The 25,009-nt window shown below is 34.9% G+C and overlaps 1 protein-coding gene across 8 annotated transcripts in view; it reads left to right on the top strand.

Annotated features, from left to right (window-relative positions):
• Window positions 1-25,009, top strand: part of LOC141544661 (ankyrin repeat domain-containing protein 26-like) — a 122,493-nt gene that overhangs the window by 17,743 nt on the left and 79,741 nt on the right. For 7 of the 8 annotated variants that reach the window (XM_074271056.1, XM_074271063.1, XM_074271059.1 and 4 more), the window contains 4 exons: window positions 15,592-15,729; window positions 17,233-17,348; window positions 17,643-17,682; window positions 23,500-23,569. In XM_074271056.1, coding sequence (XP_074127157.1) covers window positions 15,592-15,729; window positions 17,233-17,348; window positions 17,643-17,682; window positions 23,500-23,569 — 364 coding nt within the window. The remainder of the gene's footprint in view (window positions 1-15,591; window positions 15,730-17,232; window positions 17,349-17,642; window positions 17,683-23,499; window positions 23,570-25,009) is intronic. The other variant, XM_074271058.1, reaches the window with a different exon arrangement.

Raw genomic sequence — 25,009 nt, 5'->3', positions numbered from 1 at the left:
GATCTCCTAGTTCTGCTCATTTTGCACAGCATCAGTTGATGTAATTCTCTTCAAGCCTCTCTATATTGATCCTGTTGGTCATTTCTTACAGAACAATAATAGTCTATAACATTCATATACCATAATTTACCCCACTATTCTCCAATTGATAGGCATCCATTCATTTCCCCATTTCTAGCCACTACAAAAAGGGCTGCCACAAACATTTTGGCACATAAAGGTTCCATTCCCCTCCTCAGTATTTCTTTGGGATATAAGCCCAATAGCAGCAATGCTGGATCAAAGGGTATGCACAGTTTGATAACTTTTTGGGCATAATTCCAGATTGTACTCCAGAATGGTTGGATTCTTTCACAACTCCACCAACAATGCATCAGTGACCCAGTTTTCCCACATCCCCTTCAACACTCATCATTATTTATTCCTGTCATCTTAGCCAATCGGACAGGTGTGTAGTGGTATCTGAGAGTTGTCTTAATTTGCATTTCTCTGATCAATAGTGATTTGGAACACTTTCATATGAGTGGGAATAGTTTCAATTTCATCATCTGAAAATTGTCTGTTCATATCCTTTGACCATTTATCAATTGGAGAATGGCTTGATTTCTTATAAATTAAGAGTCAATTCTCTGTATATTTTGGAGATGAGGCCTTTATCAGTACTTTAACTGTAAAAATGTTTTCCCAATATGTTACTTTGCTTCTAATCTTGTTTGCATAAGCTTTTGTTTGTACAAAAGCTTTTTAATTTGATGTAATCAAAATTTTCGATTTTGTGATCAATAATGATCACTAGTTCTCCTTTGCTCACAAATTCCTTCCTCCTCCACGAGTCTGAGAGGTAAATTATCCTATGTTCCTTTAATTTATTTATGATCTCATTCTTTATGCCTAAATCATGGACCCATTTTAATCTTATCTTAGTATGTGGCCTTTAAATGTGGGTTCATGACTTGTTTCTGCCATACTAATTTCCAGTTTTCCCAACAGTTTTTGTCAAATAATGAATTCTTGTCCCAAAAGTTGGGATCTTTGGGTTTGTCAAACACGAGATTGCTATTTTTATTCACTATCTTGCCCCGTGAACCTAACCTATTGCACTGATCAACTAGTTTATTTCTTAGCCAATACCAAATGATTTTGCTGCTTTATAATATTAGTTTTAGATCAGGCACAACTAGGCCATCATCATTTGATTTTTTTTTCATTACTTCCCTTGAAGTTCTCGACCTTTTGTTCTTCCATATGAATTTTGTTGTTATTTTTTCTAGGTGATTAAAATAGTTTCTTGGGAGTCTGATTAGTATAGCACTAAATAAATAGATTAGTGTAGGGAGTATTGTCATCTTGATTATATTCGCTTGGTCTATCCAAGAGCACTTAATGTCTTTCCAATTATTTAAATCTGATTTTATTTTTGTGGCAAGTGTTTTGTAATTTTGCTCATATAATTCCTGACTTTCCTTTGGTAGATATATTCCCAAATATTTTATACTATCGACCGTTATTTTGAATGGAATTTCTCTTTGTATCTATTGTTGTTGGATTGCATTGGTAATGTATAAAAATGCTGAGGAGTTATGTGGATTTATTTTGTATCCTGCAATTTTGCTAAAGTTCTGAATTATTTCTAATAGATTTTTAGCAGAATCTTTGGGGTTCTCTAAGTATACCATCATGTCATCTGTAAAGAGTGATAGTTTGATTTCCTCAATACCTACTCTAAATCCTTGAAGGTCTTTCTCGGCTCTTATTGCTGAAGCTAGAGTTTCTAGTTCTATATTGAATAGTAATGGTGATAGTGGGCAACCTTGTTTCACTCCTGATCTTGCTGGGAAAGGTTCCAGCTTTTCGCCATTACATTTAATGTTTACTGACGGTTTTAAATATATGTTCCTTACTAGTTTAAGGAATGGTCCATTTATTCCTAAACTCTCCAGTATTTTTAGGAGGAATGGATGTTGGATTTTATCAAATGCTTTTTCTGCATCTATTGAGATGATCATATTTTTGTTATTTTGGTTATTGATATGGTCAATTATGCTAATAGTTTTCCTAATATTGAACCAACCTTATATTCCTGGTATAAATCCCACTTGGTCATAGTGTATTATCCTGGGGACGATTTTCTGTAGTCTTTTTGCTAATATTTTATTTAAGATTTTATCATCAATATTCATTAGGGAGATTGGCCTATAATTTTCTTTCTCTGTTTTCAGCCTACTTGGTTCAGGTATCATTACCTTGTCTGTGTCATAAAAGGAATTTGGTAGGACTCCTTCAATCCTTATTTTTTCAAATAGTTTATATAGCATTGGAGTTCGTTGTTCTTTAATTGCTTGGTAGAATTCACATGTAAATCCATGTGGACCTGGGAACTTTTACTTAGGGAGTTGGTTAATAGCTTGTTCTGTTTCTTTTTCTGAAATGGGACTATTTAGATTATTTACTTCTTCCTCTCTTAATCTGGGCAAGCTATATTTGTGAAGGTATTCTTCCATTTCATTTATGTTATCGAATTTATTGGCATAAAGTTGAGCAAAGTAGCTCCTACCTATTGTTCTAATTTCCTCTTCATTAGTGGTGAGTTCTCCCTTTTCATTTTTTTTTAAATTTTATTTATTTATAGTTTTTTGACAGTATATATGCATAAGTATTTTTTTAAACATTATCCCTTGTATTCATTTTTCCAAATTATCCCCTCCCTCTGTCTACTCCCTCCCCTTGATGACAGGCAGTCTCAAACATTTTACATATGTTACATTATAACCTAGATACAACATATGTGTGTAAATACCATTTTCTTGTTGCACATTAAGTATTAGATTCTGAAGGTATAAGTAACCTGGGTAGATAGACAGTAGTGCTAACAGTTTACATTCAATTCCCAGTGTTCCTTCTCTGGGTGTAGTTGTTTCTGTCCATCATTGATCAACTGGAAGTGAGTTGGATCTTCTTTATGTTGAAGATATCCACTTCCATCAGAATACATCTCCATACAACATACAGCGATCTTCGGGTTCTATTCATTTCACTCAGCATCATTCATGTAAGTCTCTCCAAGCCTCTCTGTATTCCTCCTGCTGGTCATTTTTTTTACAGAGCAATAATATTCCATAACCTTCATATACTATAATTTACCCAACCATTCTCCAATTGATGGACATCCATTTATCTTCCAGTTTCTAGCCACTATGAAAGGAGCTGCCACAAACATTTTGGCACATAAAGGTTCCTTTCCCTTCCTCAGTATTTCTTTGGGATATAAGCCCAATAGCAGCAATGCTGGATCAAAGGGTATGCACAGTTTGATAATTTTTTGGGCATAATTACAGATTGTACTCCAGAATGGTTGGATTCTTTCATAACTCCACCAACAATGCATCAGTGTCCCAGTTTTCCCACATCCCCTCCAACATTCATCATTATTTGTTCCTGTCATCTTAGCCAATCGGACAGGTGTGTAGTGGTATCTGAGAGTTGTCTTAATTTGCATTTTTCTGATCAGTAGTGATTTGGAACCCTCTTTCATATGAGTGGATATAATTTCAATTTCATCATCTGAGAATTGTCTGTTCATATCTTTGACCATTTATCAATTGGAGAATGGCTTTATTTCTTATAAATTAGAGTCAGTTCTCTATATATATTGGAAATGAGACCTTTATCAGAACCTTTAACTTTAAAAATATTTTCCCAATTTGTTACTTCCCTTCTAATCGTGTTTGCATTAGTATTGTTTGTACAGAAACTTTTTAGTTTGATGTAAACAAAATCTTCTATTTTGTGATCAATAATGATCTCTAGTTCTCTGGTCATCAATTCCTTCCTCCTCCACAAGTCTGAGAGGTAGACTATCCTCTGTTCCTCTAATCTATGTATGATCTCATTATTTATGTCTAAGTCATGGACCCATTTTGATATTATCTTGGTATTTGGTGTTAAGTGTGGATCCATATCTAATTTCTGCCATACTAATTTCCAGTTTTCCCAACAGTTTTTTCCAAATAATGAATTTTTATCCCTAATGTTGGTATCTTTGGGTTTGTCAACGACTAGATTGCTATAGATGTACCCTTTTTTGTCCTTTGTATCTAATCTGTTCCACTGATCTACCGGTCTATTTCTTAGCCAATACCAAATGGTTTTGGTAACTGCTGTTATATAATGTAGCTTTAGATCACTTACACTTTGACCACCTTCATCTGACTTTTTTTTCATTAGTTCAATTGCAATTCTTGACCTTTTATTCTCCCATATGAATTTTGTTGTTATTTTTTCTAGGTCATTAAAATAGTTTCTTGGGAGTCTGATTGGTATAGCACTAAATAAATAGATGAGTTTGGGGAGTATTGTCATCTTCCTATCCAAGAGCACTGAATATCTTTCCAATTATTTAAATATGACTTTATTTTTGTGGCAAGTGTTTCATAATTTTGCTCATATAATTCCTGACTTTTCTTTGGTAGATATATTCCCAAATATTTTATACTCTTAACATTTGTTTGGAATGGAATTCCTCTTTGTATCTCTTGCTGTTGCATTTTGTTGGTGATATATAAAAATGCTGAGGATTTATGTGGATTTATTTTGTATCCTCCCACTTTGCTGAAATTTTGAATTATTTCTAGTAGCTTTTTAGCAGAGTCTTTGGGGTTCTCTAAGTATACCATCATGTCATCTGCAAAGAGTGATAGTTTGATTTCTTCATTTCCTACTCTAATTCCTTGAATCTCTTTCTCGGCTCTTATTGCCGAGGCTAGCATTTCTAGTATTATATTGAATTGTAATGGTGATAGTGGGCAACCTTGTTTCACTCCTGATTTTACTGGGAATGGTTCCAGTTTGACTCCATTGCATATTGTGTTTACTGATGGTCTTAAATATATGCTCCTGATTATTCTAAGGAATAGTCCATTTATTCCTATACTCTCAAGCATTTTTAGTAGGAATGGATGTTGGATTTTATCAAATGATTTTTCTGCATCTATTGAGATGATCATGTGGTTTTTATTAATTTGATTATTAATATGGTCAATTATACTAATAGTTTTCCTAATATTAAGCCAACCCTGCATTCCTCTTATAAATCCTACTTGATCATATGTATTATCCTGGGGATGATTTTCTGAAGTCTTTTTGCTAATATCTTCTTTAAGATTTTAGCATCAATGTATATTGGTCTGTAGTTTTCTTTCTTAGTTTTCGATAGATCTGGTTTAGGTATCAGTACCATGTCTGTGTCAGAAAAGGAGTTTGGTAGGACTCCTTCATCCCCTATTTTTTCAAATAGTTTATATAGCATTGGAGTTAGTTGTTCTTTAAATGTTTGGTAGAATTCACATGTGAATCCATCTGACCCTGGGGATTTTTTCCTGGGGAGTTGATTAATAGCTTGTTCTATTTCTTTTTTCTGAAATGGGACTATTTAAGCAATTTACCTCCTCCTCTGTTAATCTAGGAAGCGTATATTTTAGGAGGAAGTCATCCTTTTCACTTAAGTTATCAAATTTATTGGCATAAAGTTGGGCAAAGTAATTCCTTATTATTTCTCTAATTTCCTCTTCATTGGTGGAAAGATCCCCCTTTTCATTTGTAAGACTAACAGTTTGATTTTCCTCTTTCCTTTTTCTGATCAGATTTACCAAAGTTTTATCTATTTTATTGGCTTTTTCATAAAACCAACTCTTGGTTTTATTTATTTAAGTCAATAGTTTGTTTGTTTGTTTTTTTTTTTTACTTTCAATATTATTGATTTCTCCTTTTAATTTTTGTATTTCAAGTTTGATTTTTGGTTGAGGGGGGTTAATTTGGTCTTTTCTAGGTTTTTAAGTTTCAGGCCCAATTTGTTAATCTTCTCTTTCAAATCTTTCTCTTTCTCTTTCAAATAAGCCTCTAAAGATATAAAATTCCCCCTTATTACCGCTTTAGCTGCATCCCACAGATTTTGGTATTATGTCTCATCATTGTCATTATCTTATGTGAAATTATTAATTGTTTCTATAATTTGCTGTTTTACCCAGTCATTCTATAAGATGAAATTATTCAATTTCCAATTACTTTTTGGTCTTTTTACCCCTAACTTCTTACTGAATATAGCTTTTATTGCATTGTAATCTGAGAAGAAGGCATTTATTATTTCTGCCTTCCTACATTTAATTTTGAGATCTTTATGTCCGAATATATGGTCAATTTTTGTATGGGATCCATGAACTGCTGAGAAGAAAGTATATTCCTTTCTATCGCCATTCAGTTTTCTCCAAAGGTCTATCATACCTAGTTTTTCTAATGTTCTATTTACTTTTTAAATATTTTTCTTATTTGTTTTGTGGTTTGATTTGTCTACATCTGTGAGTGATTTGTCTAAATCTGCGAGTGCGAGGTTTAGATGTCCCATTATTATAGTTTTACTGTCCATTTATTCTTGCAATTCTCTTAACTTTTCCTTTAGAAATTTAGATGCTATACCACTTTGTGCATATATGTTTAGTATTGATATGGCTTCATTGTTTAAGCTACCTTTTAGCAGGATATAGTTTCCATCCTTATCGCTTTTAATTAGATCAATTTCTGCTTTTGCTTGATCTGAGATAAGGATGGCTACCCCTGCTTTTTTGGCTTTACCTGAAGCATAATAGATTCTGCTCCAACTTTTTACCTTTACTCTGCATGTATCTGCCTACTTTAAGTGTGTTTCCTGTAAACAACATATTGTAGGGTTCTGACTTTTGATCCAGTCTGCTATCCATCTCAGTTTGATGGGAGCGTTCATCCCATTCACATTTATAGTTAAAATGACTAATTCTGTATTTCCTGCCATCATATTATCTCCAGATTATGCTTTTTCCCTTGACCCCCCTGAACCCCTTCCCTTATATTTAATTTGTAGACCCCACTTGTGCCACGCAGCCCTCCCTTTTTTTTTTGTATCCCTTCCCCTCCTTCCAAGTCCTTTCCCTTATTCCCCTTTTCCTTTTCCCTTTTCCTCTCCCCCCTTTTAATGAGGTGAGAGAGAATTCTCTGAAAAACAAATATGTCAATTATTTACTCTTTGAGACTCTTCTGATGAGAGTAATATTCATGCAATGTTCCTCCCCCTCTCTAAATTCCCTCAGATATGGTATATTTTCTATGCCTCTTCCTGGGATGTAGTTTCCTACTTTTTATCACTCCTTCCCCTTTTTCTTATACTACCCCCTTCCCTTTACTACTCCCCCCTTTTTTTTAACATCAGTAAAATCAAATTATCTATGTGGACTTTCAATATATCCACAACAGAGATACAGTTCTCAAGGGTTCTGTGTACCTTTTCCTGTTTCTCTTCAGTCTTGTGGATGTAGATCAAATTTTTTGTTTGTCTGTTTTTTTTTTTTCTTAGAAACATATGGAATTCCTCTATTTGCTTGAATGACCATCTTCTTCCATGGAAGAAAATGCTAAACTTAGCTGGGTAGTTTATTCTTGGTTGCAATCCTTGATCTTTTGACTTTCTGAATATCAGGTTCCAGGCCCTTCGATCTTTTAATGTGGAGGCAGCCAGATCTTGAGTGACCCTTATTGTGGCCCCTTGATATATGAATTGATTTTTTCTAGATGCTTGCAATATTCTTTCCTTTGTGTGGTAATTCTGTGGCTTAGCCACAATATTCTGTGGAATTTTTTTTAAGGGTCTTTTTCAGAAGGTGTTTGATGAATTCTTTCCATGCCTATTTTCCCTTCTGTTTCTATTATCTCTGGACAGTTCTCTTTGATGCTTTCTTGTAAAATAGAATCTAGGCTCTCTTTTTGGTCATAGTTTTTGGGAAGTCCAATGATCCTCAGATTATCTCTCCTAGATGTATTTTCCATTTCTATAGATTTTCCCAGTAAGTATTTGATGTTATTCTCCAGCTTTTAATTTTTTTTGTTTTGTTTTGTTTTGTTTGACTGATTCTTGGGTTCTCAATGAATCATTCATGTCTATTTGTTCCATCCTGATTTTTAAGGAGTTATTTTCTTCATTCACAGTTTTTAGTTCTTTTCGTAGATGCCAAATTTAGTTTTTAAATGAATTATTTTGCTCTATTGAATTTTTTTTCCATTTCCATAATTTTTTTATAGAATTATTTTCTTTTTCCAATTCAGAAATCCTATTTTCTTGAGACTTTTTTATCTTTTCCAATTCAGAAATCGTTTCTTGAGAATTTTTTATCTTTTCCAATTCAGAAATCCTACCTTCCTGTGATTTTTTAACCTTTTCTAATTCACAAATTTTGTTTCCCTGAATCTCCTGTGAATCCTTTATTTTTTCCAACTCAAATTTCAGAACGTTGTTATTCTTTATCATAACTTCTCTTTCCTTTCCCCATTTTTCTTCAAACTCTCTTAAAATTTTAATTTTCTCTTCTAGGAGAGAGTTATGTGATGGGGGCAGGTATCATTCCCCTTTAGGCTGTTATCTGCAGACTCTCTTCTCTTAACTTCCTTGGGGTTGGATACCCACTCTTTCTCTGTGTAGAAGGAATCAATACTTCTTTTTTGCTTTTTACTCATATCTAAAAAATCTTTTGGGGTCTGTCCTTTGGGTAAGAATTTATTTATTTATTTCTTTACCAGCTTCCTCCCAGACTGGATGGATGCCAGGCTCCTGAGAGCTCTGGGACAGAGTTTCCCTCCCCCTCCCTGGAAGCGCCTCAGGAGTGATTAGTACTGCTGTTTCTGCACTATGAGGGTTTCCCAGTGAAGGACCCCCTGCTGTGTGTCCCAGAGACTTCCCTGAGGTTTAAGACTGAATAGTAAAGGTGACACAAAGCCCAGCCAATGCTTCCCCTGGGGTGTGGATGTCAGCAGCTGATGTGAAAAAGCCCCTGCGCTCAAACTGGAAGTTGTCTGCCCAGAAACTCCAGTACCTATTTCAAAGGTTCCTCTTCTCTGGGACTTCAGTGGCTGAGTTCCACAGCCTCCAGCTGAGCCAGGCACTATGTGAATTAGATGTTGCCTTGTGGTGTGTCCCTGCTTTTAAAGCTCTTAACTACTCCCAGGTGAAGCCCCGGACAGCCCAAGTTAGCCACACCTGCAGTGCTGAGATCTGTTGAGTCACTTCTGGATTGGGGTGGTTCTAGTATCTGGCTTTATATTTTAAAGTGCCTTGATTTCTCTTCTGAGCTGCTGTTTTATAAGCAGAGAAGAGCTAACAGGCTGTGCCAGATTCTTCTATCTCAGTGGCTTCTCTGATCCCTGAGTTCTCCCGAGCCCAAATCGGCGCAGTGAGCTAGTACCTCACCCTGTCTGTGCTGGCCTTTTTTCTTCCTCCCCTGGGAACTGACCTTTTCTATTGAAAATCCAGATTCTCTTCAGCTGGTAAGTCGTGCTTCCAGTCCTTGTGGTTTCTATCAGTCCAGCGTTATTTTTGAGGCTGATTTAACTAACTGGTATTGAGGGAAGAAGGGAGGTCACAAAATCACGTGTATCTTCTCTGGCATCTTGGCTCTGCTTCCCCTCCCTTTTCATTTTTAAGACTTACAATTTGCTTTTCCTCTTTCCTTTTTTAAATCATATTCACTAAGTGTTTGTCTATTTTGTTGGTTTTTTTTTCATAGAAACAACTCTTATATTAATTAATTCAATAGTGTTTTTTTGTTTTTTTGTTTTTTTTACTTTCAATTTCATTAATCTCACTTTCTATTTTTAGAATTTCAAGTTTCGTGTTTGTCTGGGGTTTTTAAATTTGTTCCTTTTCTAGCATTTTTAGTTGTAAACTCAATTCATTGACCTTCTATTTTTCTATTTTATGCAAGTAGGCCTCTAGAGATATAAAACTTCACCTTTTTACTGCTTTGGCTGTATCCCACACATTTTGTTATGATGTCTCATTATTGTCATTTTCTTGGGTGAAGTTATTAATTATGTCTATGATCTGCTGTTTTACCCAATCGGTCTTTAGTATAAGATTATTTAGTTTCCAATTATTTTTTGGTCTATTTTCCCCTGGCTTTTTATTAAATGTAATTTTAATTGCATTGTGGTCTGAAGAGGATGCATTTACTATTTCTTACTCATTTGATTTTGAGGTTTTTATGTCCTAGTATATGATCAATTTTTATATAGGTTCCATGAACTGCTGAGAAGAAAGTGTACTCCTTTCTGTCTCCATTTAGCTTTTGCCAAAGATCTATCATATCAAACTTTTCTAGTATTCTATTTACCTCTTTGACTTCTTTCTTATTCATTTTGTTGTTTGATTTATCTAATTCTGAGAGTGCAAGGTTGAAATCTCCCACTATTATAGTTTTGCTGTCTATTTCTCCTTGCAGCTCTCTTAATTTCTCTTTTAAGAATTTAGATGTTGCACCACTTGGTGAGCATATGTTTAATACTGATACTGCTTCATTATCTATACTACTCTTTAGCAGGATATAATGCCCTTCCTTATCTCTTTTAATTAGATCAATTTTTGTTTTTGCTTGCTCTGAGATGAGGATGGCTACCCTTGCTTTATTGGCTTCACCTGAAGCCTAATAGTAGTTACAGGCTGCGGGAGTCAGCAGCGAGGCACTAGATGGACAGTGATGGCTGTGCTGCATCTGGGCTCTGAGGCTCTAAGAAGGCGCTGAGTCACTCTGGGTGGGGTTTGGGGGTGGCCGGGTTTAGAGAAGCTAGGTTTATGGGGGTTTTATTCTTTACCTCCGGTGTTTACAACTTCTCTGCTGCTCCTGGCTTGCTGCCAAGATGGAACATTCACACTGGGGTAAAAGTCTTTTTCTCAGAAACGGGAGAGATCGTACCCATCCTCCCTCTGGTCTGAGCTGTGTGAACTGCCTGGCTGGCTCTCACTGCTTGCCCTCAGTCTGCACCTAGCTTGTTTGTCCCTTCCCCAGAGCAATCACAGACCTTTTCTGGCGAATTTCAAGGATGTCTTCTGTTGGTGATTACTTGTGAGTTTCTTTTCCAGTCAATCATTAATTCTTAGGCTTGTCATGAAGTAAGTTCTGAGAGAAAACGCAGAGCTCAAGCAGCTGTCTGCCTCTGTGCTGCCTTCTTGGCCGGAAGTCCTCACCTCCTTATGTTTGCAAAAAGCCTGTATTTGAAAATCAAATTTTCTATTCAGCTCTGGTCTTTTCATTACAAATGTTTGATAATCCTCTATTTCATTGTATGATCACCTTTTCCCCTGAAGGATTATACTCACTTTTGCTGGATTGGTGATTTGTGGTTGCAATCCTACCCAGCTCCATTGCTCTCTAGAATAACATTCCAAACACTCTAGCCTTTTAATGTAGAAGCTGCTAAATCTTGGATTATCCTGACTGTGGCTACACTCTAACCGAATTGTTTCTTCCTGCAGGTTTGCAATATTTTCTCCTTGATTTGAGAGTTGCAGAATTTTACTTTAATATTCCTACGAGTTTTCATTTTGGGATCTCTTCCAAGAAGTGATTGGCTGCTAAATCTTGTATTAACCTGACTATGGCTGCAGTATAATTGAATTGTTTAATTCTGACTGGTTATAATATTTTCTCTTTGATCTGATAACTTTAGAAATTAATTTAATTCTAGAAATTAGCTACAATATTCCTTTCAGTTTTTATATTGGGGGTCTCTTTCAGGAAGTGATCCATCGATTCTTTCAATGAGTCATTTTACCCTCTGGTTGTAGGATATAAGAGCAGTTTTCCTCAATGATTTTTTTGAAAGGTTATCCAGACTCTTTTTTTTTATCATGTCTTTCAGGTAGTCCAATAATTTTTAGATTGACTTTCCTGGAACTTTTTTCAAATGAGGCATTTTAATTTTTCTTCTATTTTTCTTTATTTTATTCTTTTTATTTTTGCTTTTATTTGACTGATTCCTGATATCTCAATGAATCATTCACTTCTGTTTGTCCAATTCTAATTTTTATTGACTTATTTTCTTCAGTTAGCATTCCTTTTATATTTGACCAGTTGTACTTTGAAAAGGGATTTTTGTCCAGTGGATTTTTTTCCCATTTCAACAGTTTTTTGGTTTGTTTGTTTTTAAGAATTATTTTCATTTTCCATTTTGCCAATTTTATTTTTTAAGAAATTGTTTTATTCCATATATTTTTCCATTTTTCCAATTTTATTTTTTAAGGATTTGTTTTCTTCAGTCATTTTCTGTGCTTTCTTTTCCAGCCTGTTGCCTTTTCCCAACTTTTCTCTTACATAGCTTTTCTCCTGCATAGCTCTCACTTATTTTCCCTATTTTTCTTCCATTTTTCCTTTAAGATTCATTTCCAACTCTTGATAAAAAGCTTTTTGATATTGAGTTCTTGAGATCAGTTCACATACCCCTTTGAGCTTTACCTGAAGGCATGTTGCCTCTCCTGGTTATGTATTCTGATTTTCCCTATTTCTATAGTAGCTTTCTATGGTCAGACATCTTGTTACTTTTTGCTCCTTTTTAAAAGTACAGAACAGAGAGGATTGTCCCAATCTTCTTTTTTGCAAGGGAACAAGGGCCTCTCACTGATTCTGCTGGGGCCAGTGATATTGCAGATTTAAATATTGGGCTGAAAAAAAAATCATTGGGCTGAGTGAGCCTGGCTAAGTCCCATTTGTCATTTCTTTGTTTGTCTGTTTATTTATTTATTTATTGTAGTTGTGTTGAAGGTTTCACATATGGTTTGCTGATAAACTGGCCTTTTGAACAAGAAAAGAGTAGCCAACACTGCCCAATTGAGCCAGATCTTTGCTGAAGACCTTCCAAGATATCTTAAATTGGAAAATTATTACACTCTGAATGTTTGTGGGTTCTGTTGCTCCAGATTCCATTCAGAAGCTTGATCTAGCATTGATTCGGAGGATTTGTTCTTTGACCCACTTATAATTTAGGATTTGATTATTTAGTTTTCGATAAATTTTTAATCTCTGTTTCTACTGCCCTTTGTTGAATTTAATCTTACTGCATTGGGATCTGAAAAGACTACGTTTAATAATCTTGAATGACTCTGGGAGTCCAGCTAGAGGAATAAGCAGGAAATCATTGTAACTCTCCCATATTTGCCTCCGAAACCAATCTGGGTACAGTATAATCATCAAAAAGATGGGAAGAAGCAATCTGTGAGTCCAAGAAACTTGGCAGATCAGCAGGAAATATGTGAGAGAAAAAGAGAGGACAGTCCAAGGCAGCAAATAAGGCAGCAGCAAGCCCTAGCTCAGCAGCCATAGGTAGAACCTGAGCACCTGTATGGTGGTATGGGCAAATGGCAACACTAGGACCCCCCAAATACCTCAGTATGGTCAGGGGAACAGAGAGACTGTAGCTTTGAGAAGTGTTACAGTGTAGCCCCAGATAAACAGGAAGTCTCCAGAGGCCACTCCTCCTTTCAGGGCAGCCCCCAGGTAAAGTAGATCCCAGATCTTCAAGTGCCTAAACAACAGGCAGCTGCCAGTGACTGGATCACCACATCTTTTGGTGTATGGGACTGAGGATGCAGAAGCCCTTCAGGGACCTGAGTACACACCAGACACCACCACTTATAGCCTCAGCCAGTACCAAGTATGCTATGAAAATTGCAGCAGTGCCAAAAGATGAGCAAAAAAGATCACAAAAAGAATCTGAGCATAGAAAGTTATTGTGGGGAAAAGATCAAGATATAAACTCAGAAAAGGATAGCAAAGTCAAAACATGCATAGGCAAAACCCCAAAGAAAAGTTAATTTTTTTTTCCTGATTTTTTTCTTCTACTTTTCCTGAGTTCCCTTCTGAGCTCACCTAGGAGTCCTTTCTGTGCTTGAAACCACTTCCCCTTTTTCTGTAGGATGGGGTAGGGTGGCTGGATACTGTTGGAGGCTTTAGGGATCTGGGTACTGAGCCAGTGTCCTAGTGTTTGCATCTGCCATCTGCTGAGGCTGTTGAAGTGTTTCTGCATTTTTCCAGGGACCACTGGTGGCTGCCTGTTTGCTTAGGTACCTATAGGTTTGGGTCTACCTGCTTGCCCAGGGCTACATTGAAGCACATGGAGGTCTGGCTTCTGGAGGTTGCCAATTTGCCTGGGGCTATGCTGAAGCATGTGGCAGTTCTCATAGCTGTAATTTGCCTGTTACCCTGACTGTGCCAAAGTATATGGTGAACCCAGATGTTGGATCAGTGAGCTGGTACTCTAAAGATCTACTGCTGGTTTACTGAGGTGGGGCTCACTCCTGGTTTGCTGGGATGCTTCCTGTTCTGGACTGCACTTCCCTTTGATTCAAGTGAGACCTTTCCTGCCAATCTTCCTTTATTCTTGGTCTCACAGACTGATGTTTCTACTGTTATAGGATTTGTATTGTATCATGTTTTGTGGAGGTGAATATGGGAGAGGTAAAAGTGATTTACTGTTTACTCTGCTATCTTGATTATCTTGACTGAATGTTAACTTGTTGAAAAATGTTATCATATATCTTTATAGATATATGATAACATTAACTACTGATAACCAGTTTATGATTCCATTATTTCAATATCTCAAATCATTCTTTAATTCCCACACAAATAGACTTCTTAATTCCCTTTGGTGCTCTATTAGGTGTGATATTAGAGAGTTAGAATCAGAGAAAATAGGTTTAAAGAGAGTTAACATTTCTATGGGATAAAAAACTAAATGGTTCAAAATAAATCTCTTTTTTAAAAAATATTTTATTTATTGGCAATGAAGCATTTAACCTTTAGACTAACAATAATTAAACCTTATTCCATATTATAAAGGAGAAAATCAATAAAACATGCCCTTTAAACTTCTAAAAATACAATTAATGCCTTTGCAAATTCAATACACAATTCTCTCTTCTTTAATTTTCCAAATCTGAAAATCATAGGAAAATGTTATTTACCATCTGATAGTTTTTTTAAATAGTTTTTTATTTATAAGATATATACATGGGTTATTTTACAACATGACAATTGCCAAACCTTTTGTTCTCATTTTTCCCCTCCTTCTGCCCCCGCTCAAGATGGCAGGTTGACCAATATATGTTAAATATATTAGAGTATAAATTAAACTCAATATATGTATACATGTCTAAACAGTTGTTTTGCTGTACAAAAAAAAAAAAAAAATCGGACTTTGAAATAGAGTACAATTAGCCTGTGAAGGAAATCCAAAATGCAGGCAGACAAAAATAGAGGGATTGGGAATTCTATGTAGTGGTCATGTTCAGAGACTTTCAGAAAGTTTGTTAAGACACAAAATAGCTTGTGATGGTTTCCCTTTACACAACCAATAGACATCTCTACAATGTGTTGGAACTTTGGAGATTATTTCTAATCATTTTCAAAGAGCCTCCACTTTACTTCTAAGGCCAATAAACCGCCTGAAAATCCTTAAGTGTTTCACACTAGAAATGTTGACATAGCTTTTTTTCTGTTATGTACCCTTAAATTTGACAATCTCTACTAAAATTGAAAGGGGACCAAAAAAGCTCTTTTTTTCTAGTTTTCAGTGCTACTCATAATGTTGTGCTTGAACAATCAAAGTACTCCTATCACTATGTGTTTATGTTCCACATATGTATTATTACTGAAGAATATGAAATCTTTCTATTGAAGCATATCCAAAAATGGTTAAATGGTATTATTGAATTTTTAAAGGCAAATTGTTTCTTTGTTATTTTAGAACAACCCTTATGCTTGCCCTCAGTTCGGAATTCACAGAAATGGTCAGTGTTCTTCTTCAACATAATGCTGATCTCACTATCAAAGATCAATTGGGACGGACAGCTGAGACATATGCTAGGATCTATAATTATCCTCAGTAAGAGCTAACATAATTCTAATTGTCTTTATATAACTGCATCTAAAAGAATTTTTCCTCCATAAAATTGAGAGTGAATCTGGCTTTCATAGTTGCATATTATAATAATTGTCTGGAAAATACCCTGGCGAACTCCAGTTCTTGAGAACTGCCGCATGCTTCAGCATAGCCCCACGAAAACGGGCAGCCTCTAGCAGACAGACCTCTACCTGTTTCATATTTAAGGGTACTAAGAAGAAATTGATCAAATGGCAAATTTAAGTTATCAAAGTTCAGGAGGGAATAAGTAAGAGAAAGGATACAAGGTAGAGTCACAGAATCAGATTAGAATTTTCAGAGGTAATAATGAAAATAGCTGCCATTCAGCTCTTTTTGTTGTAGCTAGAAACTGGAAGATGAATGGATGTCCATCAGTTGGAGAATGGTTGGGTAAATTGTGGTATATGAAGGTTATGGAATATTATTGCTTGGTAAGAAATGACCAGCAGGAGGAATATAGAGAGGCCTGGAGAGACTTAAATCAACTGATGCTGAGTGAAATGAGCAGAACCAGAAGATCACTGTACACTTCAACAATACTGTATGAGGATGTATTCTGATGGAAGTGGAAATCTTCAACATAAAGAAGATCCAACTCACTTCCAGTTGATCAATGATGGACAGGGGTAGCTACACCCAGTGAAGAAACACTGGGAGGGGAATGAAAATTGTTAGCACTAATATCTGTCTCCCCAGGATATATATAATAAAAAAAAATGAATGAATGAATGATTTTTTATAAAGTGGTGGGGAGAAGCTTTATCATCAGTCCCCTGGTGAAATAGCTAGTTATTACATTGACTAGGGTTCTTAAGTTGTTCAAAATTGTTTTTCTTTATATTTTTGTATTTATAAAGCAAATTGTCTAAAAAAAAAAAAAAAAAAAAAGAAAATAACTGCCATTTTTGTAGTTTTTTAAGGATGTCCAATGTTTTATATACATCTTCACAAAAGTTATATCATTTAATAATAATGCACATTTATAGAAACTGTAGGGTTTTTTGTTTGTTTGTGTTTGTTTCTATTTTAATCTCTTGCTTACCTCTCTTAATTGTACGAGACCTAAAGTTAGTTTTAGGTAAAATCACGTTATGTCTTGGATGCCTTCACATGAGTGCTAACTAAAAAGGATCATAAATGGATCCTCAATTTGGAGTCAGGAGATCTGGGGAGAGATCATGCCTCTCACCCTCTGTGTGACCTTAGACAAGAGTAATCTTTATAGAATGGAGTTATTTAATTGATAAAATAGAGACATTAGATGTAATGACCTAATACTGATTAATTAATGACTATAATACTGATTCTGAAGATGTTTATTGCATCTAGTGTGAATGATTAATTTTGTTCTTCAGACTTTGTTAAAACAATAAAAATTTGGTGATCTGATTTGAAATATACACTTGTCATATATAATTTTATCTTGATTTCTATAGACTTATTATATTTTATCTTTTATTTTAGACATATTTATCACAAACAAATTGAACAATATATACTCCCTCCTCTCCAAGCCAGCAATTTAGAGAAGGCTTCCAATACCGGATTTGTTTTGGGTACCCCTTCCATGGATAAAAAAGGTAGAATTTATTGATCCAAATAAATAATATTAAAAATAATGTAGAACAATTTTAAAATTCATATGTTCTCTATTTTTTCTATTTCCACTTTATATTTTAAAAGCATAGCACTGATTTATTTTTGGTTACCTAATTACCTACCTACCCACCTACTACCCTGAAATGACAAAAACAGTGTTTGTGTTCTGTTTAAATCATATTGTCATTGCTCAAAAAATTTTGTAGAAATGCTCTAAAATTATGCTTTTCATATTAATTTCATGTTTTAATATTTAAGTTTTTATTGTATTTTAGTTATATCAGAAGAAAATTCTTCAGAAGCCTCTATACAAAGGTAGGTTTTACAGCAAGTTAACATTTCTTTTAGTTAATCCTCATGATCCATCTTCAACAGGTTTTTCAATCCAAAGCAAAGCAGACTCTCATGTCCCCAAAAGGTGTATCTTCAATTTAACCAATTCCCATATTTTATCTTCATTATCTTTCAAAAAATGAGGTTTACTACACATCTAATAGGTAATATGTATATATGTTACGTGTATAAATATATAGTACTAAAAAATTTGCAAAACACACTAATAAACATACACATGTATGTATGTACACTATATATATATATATATATATATATATATATATATATATATATATATATATATATATATATATATATATATATATATATGCATGTGTGCATGCACACGTGCCTGCTTTTTTTTTTATTTTTTCCTTTAATTTCTTAAATATTTTCCCCAGTTACATTCAAAACTTTTTTATATTTGTTTTTAAGATTTTTTGAGTTCTAATTCTCTCCTTTACGCCCACACACAATTAAGTAACCACATGTAAAATTATGCAAAACTTTTCCATAAAAGTCAAGTTATGAAAGAAAGCATAGATCTTCCACCCTAATGAAAATAAAAACCCTCAATAAAAATTAAGAAAAAAATAAAGATATAGAGTAATAGAGAATGCCTTGATCCATATTCAGACACCATCAGTTCCTTCTCTCGTTATGGATGGGATTTTTCTTCATAAGTTCTTTAGAGTGCATGGGGAATATTCTACTTCTGAGAATAACAAAGTCATTTACATCTATTTATTCCAGAACAGAGCTATTTCTTTGTATGTAGTACATTTCACTTTCTTCATAGAAAACTTTTCGATTCTTTTTTTTTTTTTCCTGAGAGTATCCTCCTGCTCATCATTTTTCAGAAAACATAATATTCTATCAGAGATTCTTGCTTGGAATTTGTTTTTTACAATTACTATTGCTAATTGTATTTTCACCCATTTATTCTCTCTCTCTTTTCATCCTCTTCCTTTTCAAAAGTGTTTTGCTACTGACCATTTCTCCCCTAAAATGCCCTCGTTTTTATCTCTCTCCTGCCTCTGCCCACATCTCATTCTGCTGCTGTTTTCTTGCAGGGTAAGATAGATTTTATACCCCTATTGAGTATGTATGTTACTTCTATTTGAGACAATCTGATTAGAGAAAGGTGCACTCACGCACCCTCTCCTTCCCCTCATGTACTTTATTATAAAAGTTTTTCCTCTTTTTTTTTAAATGGCAGATACTTTTCACCATTCCACTTTAGTCAGTACATTCCCCTTTCATCTCTTAAGTTCATTAATTTTTAAAAAGATATTATCCCTCCAGATTCAACTCATACCTGGGCCTTCTATTTAGATATACTCCTTTTAACTTCCATAAAAAAGAAAATGTTCTAATGAGTTACAAGTATTATTCCTCCCATGTAGGAATATAAACAGATGAACCTCAAGTCCTTTTATGATTTCACTTTCCTGATTATCTCCTTATGCTTCTGCAGAGTTCTGTATTTGAAAATCACATTTTCCTTTCAGCTCTGGTCTTATCACAAAAGTGTGAAAATCTTGCTTGAATGGCTTCTTCCTCTGAAGGATTATACTCAGTTTTGCTGGGTAGGTGATTCTTGGTTGCTATCCTAGCTTTATTGGTCTCCAGCATATCATTATAAGCCCTCCAGTGCTTTTAAAGTAGAAGCTGCTAAAATGTGTGTTCTGAGTGTGGCTTCACTAATCTTGAATTGTTTCTTTCAGGATGCTTGCAATATTTTCTCCTTGACCTGGGAGTTCTAGAATTTGGCTGTAATATTCATGGGAGTTTTATTTTGGAATCTTTTTCAGGAGGTCATCAGTTGATTCTTTCAATTTTTATTTTACCTTCAGCTTCTAGAATATCAGGACAGTTTTCCTTGATAATTTCTTGAAATATGATTCCAGTATCTTTTTTTGATCATGACTTTCAGCTTAGACTAATACTTTACAAATTCTCTCTCCTGAATCTATTTTCCAGGTCAGTTGTTTGTCCAATAAGTTATTTCACTTTTTTTTGGTTTTGTTTCATGGCATCTTGATGCCTCATAAAGTCCATGTGCTTCCATTTGCTCAATTCTGTTTTTTTAAGGAATTGTTGTCTTCAGTGAGATTTTACCTCCTCCCTCTAGTTGACCAGTTTTGCTTTTTAATGCATTCTTTTCCTCATTAGATTTTTGTATTTCCTTTTGCACTCTCTCAATTCTTGCCCTAATTTTTCCTCTATCTCTCTTCCTTGATTTTCAAAGTCCCTTTTGAGCTCTTCCATGGCCTGAATCCAATTGCTACTTTTCTTTGAGCTTTGGATGTAGGAGCTTTGACTTTATCATCTTCTGGTGTGTTTTGATCCTCCTTGTCACCATTATAACTTTCAGATGTCAGAAACTCTTATTTTCTGCTCATCTTCCTAATCTATTGCTAGGCTTTTGACAGTTTGTTAAAGTAGAGCTTTGTCTCCAGGATGGAGGATGCATCCTCCCATACTTCAACAATTTTGTGCAGCTGTTTTCAAAAATCTTGATAGGAATCTGACCCCAGGCACTCTTTTCAACCCTGGAGCTGTTAGTTGTGTCCCGCCCCAATGAAGCTCTAGTTGATCAATTGTGCTGACAGGGGCTGGACTCTGCTGGTCTAGGCTGTGCTGGGACTGAACACCAGACTCCCACCACTTTTGTGTGTGCTGATTTATCTATTGGATTGGCAACTGTATTAAGAATTTTGTTTGGGAACACTGAAGGATTAAGGTACTGGCTTGGGTTTACAAAATTAGTATGTGATGAAGAACTTGAATCCATTACATTTTTATCCCATATCTAATTCCTAGCCACAATATCCCAATATAGCTATTAAAAATAATTCTATTTGGATGAAGAATGAACCAGCTATGTTCTTTTATATGGCTGTACTATGTATTAATCACCTGAGATGCATTTCTCATAAGCTTTTTTAGGCACATCTGCAGTGCAAATAGGTATCATCTTATACTTGTGGTAATTTATCCAAGTGCTCAGGGAAAGGAGTTATCAACATGGGGAGGGAATGTCACTGGGACCAAGGTCCTAAGTCAAAACAATAAATAGAATTGGAAATTTCTCAGCAAGGAGAGAAGTAATAAAAAAGAAGAGGGGCCATTCTGGTGAATGGTTTCTGCTGGGACCCCTCATGGACAACAATAGTGGAAAGCTGCTTCTCACTTTGAACCTTTGGCAATTGTTCCCAATTAGAGACGTGGGGAATCTGGCATTGCATTTTGAGAAGTGGATAGTCTTTAAAAAAATCTCTGAAATTCCTAGAAGCTGATGTGGCAAAGCATTAGTTGTTAGGGACCTCATTTTCCCACAGTATAGAATGTTATTTTTCAGTGACCCACAGATTCTATTCTCTTTGTTGATTCCAGTTACAAGCTTTATATAGAAGTCTTAATAGAGAAGAAGTTTAAGGAGAAAAGCCTTTCTAGTTCTAGATGATCAAGTAGAATGGATTATTCCTAGAAGTTTTTGAAAAAAATAAATCAAAAAGAGAAAATACAAGAGGCAAAAAAGGGAGTGATTGTGTCAGAAGGTCAGTGGGAAGAATACTGTCATGCAGAAAAGCTGAATATTTGATACTTTTTTTTCTACTTGTATAAAAAAGAAATATCAGATATATGAAGTACCCAGGCATCAGTTGAAAGAGCAATTTGTAGTGTAATCAATTCACCAGAGAGATTTATCACAACCACAAAGGATGGCATTTATAAATATGAGAAACTCATGGGTTAAATCATGTATGAATGAGCAAGATGCTTCCAGTGATTTAGCTTTTTAAAGTTAGAAGAAAGTGGGTGAGGGAAGTAGCATGTTGATCTAGAGAGTAAGGAGGCAATTAGGGAGAAGTTGGGAGAGGACAGAGAGGGACTTAGTAAGAACAAACTCTTATGTAGATTGTGTCTATTTGTAGTTGCAGGATCCTTAATGAGATGATTGAGTTAGTCTTAGATATGCTGATAAAACAGTCCCAGGAAACAGATCTTCTATGGTATGGGATTATGGTTGACAGACTTGTTGCATTATTTATGAATGGGGACAGAATGAATTCTTTTAGATCTAAATTTAAGGAGAAGGAAATGTAAATATAATTTTTTAGTCTTGAGAATTTAGAAAAAAAGATAAAATTGAAAGATAAATAAATAAAGAAATTCAGGAGACCTTGAAAAATTGAAGTGACTTGAGCTGAAGATTCTATCTAAAGGAAGTAAAGAAAGTGTGCCCAAGGAGAAGGATTTGAAAAGACAGAGGAGGACATAAGAGGATAACGTGAAGGCTATGAGGAGGGGTTGGAGATGGATTTCAGCTGAAAAGGAGGATGTTTAAAAAAAAAAAAACAAAATCAAATATGGAAAGTCAGTTGGCAAGGTTAAGGAGAAGAAAAAGGAAATTGGGGGTGTCTATAAAGGATTAGAATTATAAAAAGAAAACTGTCTTGATAGTAACAGATCCTAAGGAACTGAAAAGAGAAAGACCTTGGGTTTGCTGGGCAAGGGAGCGAATCTGGGAGTAAAGAAAAACTGGGTTCAATTTCCCTCAGCAAGTGTTCCCAGCAACTCTCTGACAAACAACAGTTGCCAATCTGCATTATTTCCTCTCTGGAAGTTCCCTGCATCAAGCCATCACAAGTCATATATACCCCAGTCTCTTGAATTCTGAACCCAACTCTCCTGCCCCTCCTCCCCAAATAAATTGATAAATGTAGAGTTGAAATTCCCTGAAAGCAGATTACCACAGCAAATGTACCAAATATTTCTAGCAAGGAAGATAGACTAATAATTTTATTGCATGTACATATAAAGAACCAGGTAAATTTTTTACTGAATTGATTTTTCGGATTCAATGGTTCATGGAAATCTTCTGTAAGGAGATGTCTTCGATTAGGTCCTGAAGAAAATGGTGCACTTGGATTAGTGGTGGGTAGGAAATGGACATTCCAAACCAAAAAGCATATGTCTTAATTTATTATACAAATGGTTGATATTCTATCATAGATTACACCAGGTTCATCAATGATTATATTATACCTAGGAATGGTTGCCCTTATATTAAATACATTTCTGAGCCTGGAATGTATGAGCAATTCATGTATCTAAAGGGCAAAAAGGGAAAGCAGTAAGTAGAGTCCTGGCCTTGGAATTCACAAGACTCATCTTTATGAGTTCTAATCTGGATCAGATACTTATTAGTTTGTGACTCCAGGGCAAGGCAATTAATCCTGTTTGCCTCAGTTTCCTCATCTATGAAACAATGCTGGGAAAAGAAAGGACAAACCTCTTTGGTACCTTTGCCAATAAAATGCCAAATGGGGTCACAAAGAGTCAAGACACCACTGAAATTATTGAACAGCAACAGATACAACTCATATGTAGGGTTGAAACTTGGGGAGGGTAACTTTAAGAAAAAATAACTCGGTGAAAATGTTTGTCAGAAGCTAATAACAAAGGCACAGTAAACAGGGACCTATTACAAATAGATTGTAGGGTTTTGATTCTGTGATGTATAATGACCCTTTATGTTCATTTGTCAACTTTAGAGAAGTGTAAAAATAGGAAGAGATTATCCTGGAGGAAATATCCACTGATAGCCTCTACACTGATATCTTCTTGGCAAAAATGAGTCTTGGAATAGGAATGATTGAAATATTAAGTCATTCTTTGTAATGTGTCATTTGGTGGTAAAGCACCTTGTAACAAACACCTAAGAGGCCTTCCTTGTTGATTGTCTTCTGGGAATAAAACTACTAATTTTTGGTTTCTTTTTAAAAGACTCCCTGAAAAACCAGGAGCTGATGATTGCTGGCCAAGTGTGGATGACAAAATTAGTTCTGAAAAGGAGGTAAGATTTCTTTATTGAATTTTTTTCCTACTTTTAAATTTCAGTTTGGAGGGTGCTTTGATTTGTTAAAAACTATATAGTAAATATAATCTCTTTAGTGTTTAACACATTAAAGACCCAAATGAACTTTAATAGATTGAGATTTTACCTCAAATAAGGTAAAAGCAAATAAGTTTTAGTCTTGTGTCAAGCTTTCTTTTAATTTTTGTTTTGTTGGTGTATGTGTGTGCTTTCTGAAAAACGAGATGTGTAATGCCAGAGAACCTGAGGCAAGATAGAGATTGGAGAGTTTTTAATATTTTATTTGAAAATAAATTGTGCTGGGGGCATGTTTCTCCCAGGGCTGATGTCTCAAAGCAGTCAGCAGCTAATGTGTGTTTCCCATGAAGTATGTATATGTCCATGGCTCCCAGCTATCAGGGTACACTAAAGCAGGGGCAGAGTCAGAGCACTGAGAGCGTGAATGGACTAATCAATCTGGTTCTGACAGGGTCGGGGGAGCACCAGACATTCTAATAAATTGGGATCAAGAACAATGACAGAATGGGGGGAAGCACCAAACATTCTGATAAGTAGTTCTGATAAGTATTCCCTTGTACCTTTGTATTTATCTGTGCACTGAAAAGTGTATTAGATTTGGAACAGAGGATCAGGCTTCATGTACCGTGACTGCCACTCTTAAATATATATGATAGTTTGTTTTTTTGTTTTGTTTTGTATTCTAAATGATACTTTAGATCCCTTCTAGTTTCCAGTCTATGAGCTATTCCATAATATTGCTTTTCTCCAAATGTTGGTTGTATAAATTGCTTCCATTTTTTTTCTTGTTAAATATGGCTAGAACAGCTATGAATATTTTTGTATACCTAGATCCTATTTTTCCTTCCTGTGTTCTCAGTATTAGAATTCCATAACAATGGAGTCAGAATATATGATCAATTTTATGACTCTATTATGTTGTTCTCTAAACCATCTTGACCAATGTGCAGTTCTATTAGTAGTATATTGGTGTTACATATTGCTAGTATGTATTTCCCATTATTTGTACTTTTCTTTTATTTTTCTGTGGCATTTTATTTTTAAAATACATTTTATTTGAAAAATCAAATTAAGAAAAAAAGAAAACAGAAAAGAAATAAAAAAAAAAACAAAATACAGCAAAACAAAAGAGAACATAGTCATGTACCCAGCAGATCATCGGGGAGGATTCAAAATCTAAAACATAAATTATTAGATCAAGAAAGTATATATATATATATATTTGTAGAAGAAATTATATTCATGATGTCCATTTTTTCTTTACTTCCTTGTAAATTGTTCCTTGGTTCTCTACTGCATACCTAATTTAATTTTTTCTTTTTTTCCCTTTTTAATCTTCCTCCTCCATTACTCTAATGTAAACTACAATTAAGAAAAGATACATATGTATCTTGTATACAT

Source organism: Sminthopsis crassicaudata, chromosome 5, assembly GCF_048593235.1.
Source record: "Sminthopsis crassicaudata isolate SCR6 chromosome 5, ASM4859323v1, whole genome shotgun sequence".
In the NCBI taxonomy this organism is placed as follows: domain Eukaryota; kingdom Metazoa; phylum Chordata; class Mammalia; order Dasyuromorphia; family Dasyuridae; genus Sminthopsis; species Sminthopsis crassicaudata.
Note: the sequence above shows the minus strand (reverse complement) of the source record. Positions and strands in the feature narration are given on the sequence as shown.